The sequence below is a fragment of the Quercus lobata genome, chromosome 2 (assembly GCF_001633185.2).
Source record: "Quercus lobata isolate SW786 chromosome 2, ValleyOak3.0 Primary Assembly, whole genome shotgun sequence".
NCBI classification, from domain to species: domain Eukaryota; kingdom Viridiplantae; phylum Streptophyta; class Magnoliopsida; order Fagales; family Fagaceae; genus Quercus; species Quercus lobata.
The window spans coordinates 77,819,937-77,829,371 of record NC_044905.1 but is presented as its reverse complement, the minus strand read 5'-3'; the positions used below and the strand labels follow the sequence as shown (position 1 = coordinate 77,829,371).

The 9,435-nt window shown below is 41.5% G+C and overlaps 1 protein-coding gene across 1 annotated transcript; it reads right to left on the bottom strand.

The window, feature by feature from the left end:
- Nucleotides 1-763: 763 nt before the first annotated feature.
- On the bottom strand, nucleotides 764-9,200 carry LOC115971392 (class V chitinase-like). Its single transcript, XM_031091291.1, has 4 exons — nucleotides 8,882-9,200; nucleotides 8,286-8,829; nucleotides 2,929-3,028; nucleotides 764-1,021 (listed from the first exon to the last, which is right to left on the bottom strand). The coding sequence occupies exons 1-4, from the start codon at nucleotides 9,198-9,200 to the stop codon at nucleotides 764-766; spliced, it is 1,221 nt and encodes a 406-aa protein (XP_030947151.1).
- Between the last annotated feature and the right edge of the window lie 235 nt (nucleotides 9,201-9,435).

Below are 9,435 nucleotides of genomic sequence, written 5' to 3'. Positions count from 1 at the left end.
CACGATATGACGTTGACAGCCATAGTTCGGTGTTGGTCAGATAGGTGGGTTATGACCAATTTGTTGTGTTAGGTTTCCATCGAATACATGAGCTCCTCCCTGGTCAGGAAGTTGAAGGTCTTCGCTTCCAAAGACCATGTTGTCATGGACCTGAAAGGTTTGCCTTGGTGGTAAGTTAGGTACACTTCTTGTGGCCTGATGTCTTGGGCGAACCTAACGAGTTCAAACCAAAGATACTCTTGGGGAGGAAGGTGGTGTGGGAGGCACCAGTTCCTGAGTCATCATCTCCTCCCACTCGTCATCATCTCCTTTCACTCTAATGAGAGGGATAGGAACTATCCATGCGAATGTGAATGATTTGTGACTGCCATTGTATTGGAGTGGTAGGCTAGAGAGAAACTTGAGGGATCATAATGGGTTGTGGCGAGCAAAGGGGGTGGATGAAGGACATGTGGGGAGTCAGGTAGTCCACTAGAGCTGAAGGATAAAAAGGTTATGCGTCGGGGTTGAGGTTGCTGGAGTTGGAAGCCTGTTGATGGTGGGTAGGTGAAGATGGTGGGGAGTCGGAGTCTAGGGAGTGTGGGAGGTGGGGATGGTGGTTTGACATGATGGCTATCTGAAGTGTTGAAGTTGCGAGATGACAATACATTTTTTCCAATCCAATAGGTCGCATCTGATAGGGTTTATGACAAATTACATATTATAATAATCAGTTATATAATCATATTGGGCTAATAGAGAACTAAGATGTGAAAAATTGCATTTAACATATCTCAAATAATGTAATTGGAAGCAAGAAAGATATCAGACCAAAGAGGTAGAAGTCCAAGCTTTTGTTTGGCATGTACTCGTAAATTAGCATTTGTTCATCACTTTCAATGCAAAATCCCAAAACTCGCACAAGATTTACATGTTGTTGTTTCGCGGTAAGCATAACGTCATTCTTGAACTCCTCAAATCCTTGCATAGATATTTTTGAAAGTTTTTTCATTGCTATATCTTTTCCATTTGGTAACACACCCTGATGAAATACACGCACTTATTATTGGTATTATTCAGCCAAAAAGATACTTCAAGATATTTTCTACTCATGCTGATAAGAGTATTGCTAGTACAACATTTTCACAACTCCAAACATGACTTATAAAGTCTACAAATGGCACTACTTTTATTATACACAAATCACAACAAATCATATTAACAATTGTGAAAAATGTTGTCCCTAATCCTATTCAGCAATAAAATATGATATTGAAATTGTTTTATAGATATATTCTTGTTTCTGCCAATTGCTTTAGTGTAAAAGATGTACCTTGGAAACGGGGCCATAACTTCCCTCTCCGATTTTATTTTTAAATGAAAATCTATCTGTAACTACCTCAATGTTAATGAAACTAAAGACTTACGGATTAGGGACATTGCTATCTGAATCTCCCGCAGCTGCTATTTTATTAGCTTTGGACTCTAATTTTTTAGCTATAAACACAATTCCAATATTGAAAAAATAAGAATAAAAAGCAAAGCAAAGCCTAAAATATTAATTCTTAAATCATGGGAATAATAAGTAATCCTTCTAACCATAGATGGGAACTATAACACATGTATTAGAAAAAAAAGAAAAAAGAAAAAAAGCTACCTTTGGATCTTAGCTTCCTCATCCGTAAGTAATACACTGAAAGGCATAGTAGGAGAGCAACAGTAGCAATTGTAGTCAAAATGATCACTAATAATTGCCACTTGGGTCGTCCATTATTTTCTTCCCCTTACGCTGACAATGCAATTCATTAATGTAATGAGAGGTTAATATGTCACAGAAGATCTTGAAACAATGTCATTCAGATTTTGTCATTTTTGACACCTTTAATTGTTAAAGGAATGGTATCTCATATAGTTTAGTTTATGAGTTTAAAATTGTAAATTTTGTATAGTCGTGGCCTAAAAGGGGGGGGGGGGAGGGGAGGGGTTTACACCCTTCAATTCCAGCTTGCCTCATCAGTATTTTACAAATTAAAGAATAAATAGTGCCACACACAATCAATCCCCATTAACCCAAATCACAGATCTGCTCCTTTCATAGATCCAGCTAGCTAGCCCCTAGGCTATCACCATAGCCACTAGCGTCCTTAGTACCAAGCTCAATCCATCACTAACCCCCATCCATCCCTTAACCTGAGCTATTGAATTCTTTTAAAAGTCTCTCTCTCTCTAAATATATAGTAAGTTGAATACAAAAAAATGAGACAGAGAATTTGAATTCAATCAATGTCATAACTTTTAACACAATTTTTTTATATGATAAATTTTGACTAAAACATTAACCTGCCACTTTTTTTCCACTCGTCACAGTTTATCACAGTTGATCATGTGGTTAATTGTGACAAAAGTTGTCCTAAAATTTTTGCTTCGTTTCATGGTATATTACTTAGCATCTTTCTATTGCAGTCCCTCCCTTGGGGATAACTGGCATTGAAGTCTCTATCTGTTTCTAAGCTAACCGATGAAATACATGGAAAATCAGGTCTTGATGGCCTACCAAGTTATTAGGACAAAAATCATTTAAGAAGCCAGTTGCTTTACGGCTACGGCAGAAATTACCAATCCACTGCACATAGACTTATTGCTAAACACAAGGACAATAATCAAAGCTCATGTGTGGGACCTTTGGGTGCAATGTTATAACGAGTGGCTAGGAGGAGAGAGAGATTTCAACATGATTAATTGAAAGATGGGGAAGACATTGACATTTTTACAAGCCTTAGCCAATAGCCCTATCAATAGCCCTAGTGAATCTTTTCTCCTCAATTAAACACAATAGGACATCCAAAATATTGGTTTCTTAATTATTTTGGCTAATACAATAAAAATGTTGGCAATTAAATTAACTTTCTGGCAAGAGAAAAATTAATTTAAAAAAAAAAAAAGGAATACCAAGAGTGCAACATCTCTTCTGTACGTACCTGCGAAAGAAAGTGCCCAATTATCATCAAATGGGACTTGCCACACAATGTAACCAAGTAGCTTCTTCTCTCTGGCATAAGAAACCTTAATTCTTGTTAGTATATAGCTTAGACTAGTTTAGTCCATTGGGCTTAGCCCAGTATACTGTACTTGTAATTTACTCCTTTTACTTGTACTGCACACATATCTAGCCTATATAAGGCTCTCTATTGTACATTATTATACACACATCAATATACAGACTATTCAGTCTTTCTCACACTTTATATTTTTTTAACATGGTATTAGAGCCATTCCTCTGATTTTCTGGTTCCTGTGGACATCTCTGGCGTTCTTTCGCTGCCCTCGCCTTCATCCAGTAGTCATTGTCAGAAGCGAGTCACCGCCGTCACGCCCACAGTCCCAGCAACTCTCGGATTTCATTGTTCTGCTCATCCAACTGTCAAAGCAAAGGCATTGAGTGATAGAACAGACAATCCCGAGCAAAACCCAACCAAGAACGGCCAGAAACCTCTTCACACGCGCCTCCACGCGCCGCTCGAAGTTTCTGCCTCACGAGCACACGTTCCACGCGCCTCCACATGCCACCACGCGCCGTCACTCTCACTCACGCGCCACACGCGCCAGACCAGACTTACTCCACGCGCCACACGCGCTAACACGTGCCCCAAGCGCCAGCTTTGTTTCATGGACTGCCACGTCAGCCCTAGTGTGACGTCACACTTCCACGTCAGCACATGTCATCCGTTGACTTGACCAGGCCTGACCGTTGACCGTTGACTTTGACCGTTGACCGTTGACCTAGTCAAAATTTTTCAACAGGACATGTCTTGCTCAGTTTTTCACGTAAATTCTGATTTTGGGCTCCGTTTCTGCATTTGAGGTATCTAAATATCACTTTTTGGTCATTTTCTTCATTATGGCTCAACAAAGTGAACGAGATATCATACGTCCTATCAACATCATGTTGGATGGTCCTACTAGCTATCATGCATGGTCTCAGAATATGACTGTCTTTCTCAAGGGTCATAAACTGTGGAGATATGTGACTGGTTCAATTCCTAAGCCAGTACCAGACCCTAAGTCCAAAGCCACAGCTGCTGAAGAGTCTTCTAAGACTGCTGTTACAACAGATGATTATGAAGAACGTCTAGAGGAATGGGAGAGTATTCAGAGTAAGATCTTATCTTGGTTTATCAATACTTCTATTCCCTCCATTCATAATCTTCTTCCTCGTCTTGAAATTGTTGAGGCTGCTTGGAAATTTTTGGCCGATCGTTATAACTGCACTAATGATTCAAGCTTGGAGTTTTACATTGAATCAAAACTTTATCAAATGCGCCAAGAGACAGGTCAGTCTATTTCTGATTTTTACTCTCAGACTTCTACTATGTGGGAACAACTCTCTGCTGCAGATCCTCCACTGGTGTGTTCTAAGGACATTGAGCTCTTTGTCAAATATCGGGATCACCGTAGATTTATGCACTTCATGATGGGTTTACGTGAGGATTTTGAGCCTACTAGGGCTTCTCTACTTAGCCGGTCTCCTACTCCTTCTTTTGATGCTGCAGTAAAGGAGCTCATTTTTTAGGAGAATCATCGGCCTACTTATCACATGACATCATCTGATCATGTATTGGCTACACCCTCACCATAGTCTCCCATTGTTGCATTCACTGTTCCTCCGCGAATAAACTCCGGGCGTCCCACCTCTCAGTCTTCCAAAGGTACTCACTGCAAGTTTTGCCGTGCCAAAGGCCATGACATCTCTGTTTGTCGTAAGCTATAGAAATTTGTGCAAAAGCAGAATAAAGCTTCTCTTCCTCAAGCAGCTGCTATATGTCCTTCAGATCCATCAGTTCCTACAGGTCCATCTTTAGCTTCCTCATTTACTACGGCTGATATTGAGGCAGTTGTTCAACAGGTTTTATCCTGCACTTCCACTGCCCTTTCTGTCACCTCAGGTAAACAACCTTAGTTTTTTGATACTGCATGTTGTAACCATATGACTCCTGATGAATCCCAATTTTCTGATAAGGCACCCTTAGAACATCCAATCACCATTTACACTGCTGATGGAACTTCTATGCCTGTTAGTCATAAAGGAACAATCTCTTCTCCTTGTTTATCCCTTAGTGACACTTTTCATATTCCAAAGTTATCCCTCAATTTGCTTTCTGTTGGTCAACTTTGCGAATTAGGCATAGATTTTCTATTTACTAATCATGGTGTGGATGTGCAGGATCCTCGGACGAGTCAAGTGCTTGGGACAGGCCGTAAGGTTGGTCGCATGTTTGAGGTTCATGACTTGAAGATTCCTTCACAAGTTGTTTCTGCAGCTACTACCACTGCCACCTCCTCACCTGATCTATGGCATGCTCGTCTTGGTCATCCATCCTTATCTCGTCTTCAATTATTAGCTTCTCAAGGTCATTTAGGTTCAGTTCAGTTTCAAAAATTTGATTGTACTTCCTATTATTTTGGCAAACAAACAAAATTGCCCTTTAATAAAAATGACTCATTTTCTTCTGCCCCTTTTGATCTTATACATTCTGATATTTGGGGTCCTGCCCCTGTTCCCACTGAGGGGGGATCTAAATATTTTGTCATATTTGTGGATGATTTTTCTCGGTATACTTGGATTTATCTGCTTCACCATAGGTCTGAACTTGTGTCTATTTACCAAACATTTCATAAAATGATTGAAACACAGTTCAATTGCACCGTTAAAGTCTTTCGATCAGATAATGCTCAAGAATATAATGATAAATCTTTCCTATCCTTTTTAGACAGCCATGGTACTCTTCCTCAGCGGTCTTGTCCTTACACCTCTCAACAAAATGGTCGTGCAGAACGAAAACATCGTCACATTCTTGATGTTGTCCGCACCCTTCTCATTTCTGCCTCTCTTCCTGTGCGCTTTTGGGGTGAGGCCGCACTCACTGTTGTGCACACCATTAATCGTATTCCTTCACCAACGACACACAACAAATCACCATTTGAGCTTCTCTATGGTCAAACTCCTGACTACTCCTCTCTTCGGGTTTTTTGGTTGTGCTTGCTTTGTCTCTCTTCCTCCTCATGAACGAACAAAACTCCAACCTCGTACTCGTCTATGTTGTTTCCTTGGTTATGGTGTGTCTCAAAAAGGATTTTGCTGCTATGATCCCATTTCTCATCGCCTTCGTGTCTCCCGTCATGTTGAGTTTTGGGAACATTGTCCTTTCACGAGTCTTCAGCAGTTTCCTACATCTTCTTCCTCAGAGTCTCCCATTTTTACTGATCTTTTCCTCCCTCTCTATCTTGAACTTGTGGAGGATTCTTCAGCATCGACTGCCTCTTCAGACGACTCATCTCCGGTTCTGTCTCCGGCATATGACCCGCCTGTCTTGGATCCTGTGGCACCACCCTCTCCTGAGTCTCCTATTGGTCCTGAACTTCGTCATTCCACTCGGGTAAGCATTCCTCCCCCTTATCTCACTGATTATCATTGCTCTTTTGCTCTTGCCACTCTCTATGAACCTCACACCTATCGTGAGGCTCATACTGACCCTCTTTGGCAGCAAGTTATGAATGAAGAACTAGATGCCCTTCATAAGAATCACACTTAGGATATGGTTGATTTGCCTCCTAGTCAGTCTGTAGTAGGTTGTAGGTGGGTTTACAAGATCAAAACCAAGACTGATGAATCTGTTGAACGATACAAGGCTTGCCTAGTTGCCAAGGGCTTTACTCAGGAGTATGGTATTGACTATGAGGAAACATTTGCTCCTGTTGCTCGTCTTACATCTGTTAGATGTCTCATTACTGTGGCTACTGTTCGCCGTTGGCCTCTTTATCAAATGGATGTGAAGAATGCTTTCCTCAATGGAGACCTCCATGAAGAAGTGTACATGCAACCACCCCCTGACTATCCACACTCAGGCAATCAAGTTTGCCGCCTTCGCCGTGCTCTTTATGGCCTTAAGCAGGCTCCTCGAGTTTGGTTTGAAAAGTTTAGCTCAGTTGTTGCTCAGCAGGGTTTCACTTGGATTCCTCATGACACTGCTCTCTTTGTTCGAAGATTCTCTGTTGGTATCACTCTTATTCTTCTTTATGTTGATAATATGATTATTACTGGAGATGATTCTGCAGGTATCCGCTCTCTTCAGAACTTCCTTAGTCAGCATTTTGAGATGAAAGATCTGGGCACTCTCAGCTATTTTCTTGGGCTTGAGGTTACCTCATCCTCTAATGGATACTATCTTTCCCAGACTAAATATGCTTCTGATCTTCTCTCCAAAGCCGGTGTCACTGATAACAAGACTGTTTCCACTCCTTTGGAATACAATGCAAAGCTCACACCCTTGGACGATGAACCTATATCCGATGCTACTCGCTATCGTCAGTTGGTTGGTAGTTTGATCTATCTCACTGTTACTCGTCCGGATATTTCACATGCCGTGGGTATGGTTAGTAAGTTCATGGATGCACCTCGTTCTGTCCACTATGCTGCTGTTCTTCAGATTCTCCGATATGTCAAAGGCACACTTTATCATAGTCTGCATTACTCCTCTCGATCTTCTCTCGAGCTTCATGCTTATTCAGATGCTGACTGTGCAGGTGATCCGATTGATCGATGCTCAATCACAGGTTTCTGTTTCCTGTCAGGTACTTCTCTGGTCTCGTGGCGCAGCAAGAAGCAGGATGTGGTTTCCTGTTCCAGTACTAAGGCTGAGTATCGTGCCTTTGCCGACACCACTTGTGAGCTTGTTTGGCTTCGCTGGCTCTTGGCTGACATGGATGCTCCACAGCCCACTGCCACTCCTCTTTATTGTGACAATCGTAGTGCTATCTACATTGCTCATAATGATGTCTTCCATGAATGCACTAAGCATATTAAGATCGACTGCCACATCACTCACCAGCATCTTAAGAAAGGAAATCTCAAGTTATTCTCCATCTCCTCTGCTGACCAGCCTGCTGATATCTTTACCAAAACTCACCCGCCTAGTCGTCTTTGAGATCTTATATCCAAACTCCAGTTGGCTTCCTCCTTGCCACCTCGAGTTTGAAGGGGGATGTTAGTGTATAGCTTAGACTAGTTTAGCCCATTGGGCTTAGCCCAGTATACTGTACTTGTAATTTACTCCTTTTACTTGTACTGCACACATATCTAGCCTATATAAGGCTCTCTATTGTACATTATTATACACACATCAATATATAGACTATTCAGTCTTTCTCACACTTTATATTTTTTAACAATTCTGACAGCCTCAACATCATCAAAGCCAATCTAAGTTGATCCGACTGTGCAGTAATTTACTACATATGTAGCATCATACATTATAGCAGCCCCATTGCTCTGAGCATAGCTCTTGATTCGATTATACCTCATGACTCCATCATCTTTAATTGCAATGGCAGCAGGACCTGTTGCTGGAGCACCTATTCCGTTGTCATTGGGGTTCTTTAGTGTCCACGCATAGCCGTAGAAGGGCAATGCCAAAACCAACTTGCTAGTAGACAAGCCTCTACCAATCCATGCACCAATACCATCATCCGTGTTAGCCTGACCCGATGGATCATATAAGGCTGCATGAGCACCGGTATAGTTTGACCATCCGGGCGCATGGTAGTCATAAGCATTAACATGGACCCAGTTCAAGTTAGTCTGAATTGAGTATACAGGGAGATAAACTGTATCTGAATTTGGTGAGTATGGAATAGCAGCAGTCAAAATCAATTCTTTCTGGCTTGAGTTTTTTGCCTCAGAATTCACAGCGGCACGCCAATCTTGAAATAGTAATCCCATATTGGTCATGTCGGATGAGCTTGTGTTCGCCGAAACCCAACAAAGTTCTAGGCATTGAAAGCCATAAAGCCTGGCTATCTTTATTGAAGGGTCAATGAAAGATTTTCTGTAAGAGGCCGTGCTAACCATTGATGAAAGGGTAGTATGGTTTGCGTTTCCGCCAACAATGGAAAGGAGTGGTGACTGATGGGTTCTTTGGGCTAACAGTGTTTGTGAAGGTGGAGAAGTATTGCGCATCACTGGACGATACGGAGAGCTCGTAGGAGGAAGAGTTTACATCAGCAAAAGCGCAAATAAGGTGAGTAAAGAAGGCTGAGTTTATGTCTGAAATGGGAGACCCAATGCCAGAGAACCAGTAACCTGATTTGATCCAAGTTTGGGCTTTTGAAGGCTTCAATTCTGAATAGAGAAGGATATGGAAAAGAAGAATGATAATTTTGGACATCATGTATATGTGGGTACTTGATTCTCAGGAGCAAATATAAAGTGCATATAGAAAAGTCACCAAATTAATTGACGGTATCTGATATTTATATGTAGCCACACAAGCGCCTACATATTTGTGCAAGGAGAGGATTTTGTGAACTTCGAGTACCTTTGACAGGTGAGATTTAAGAGGGAGAACGAGGAGATGCCAGAGGAGGAAGACGGTGACAAATTAGTAGTCATTGAAGAATGCA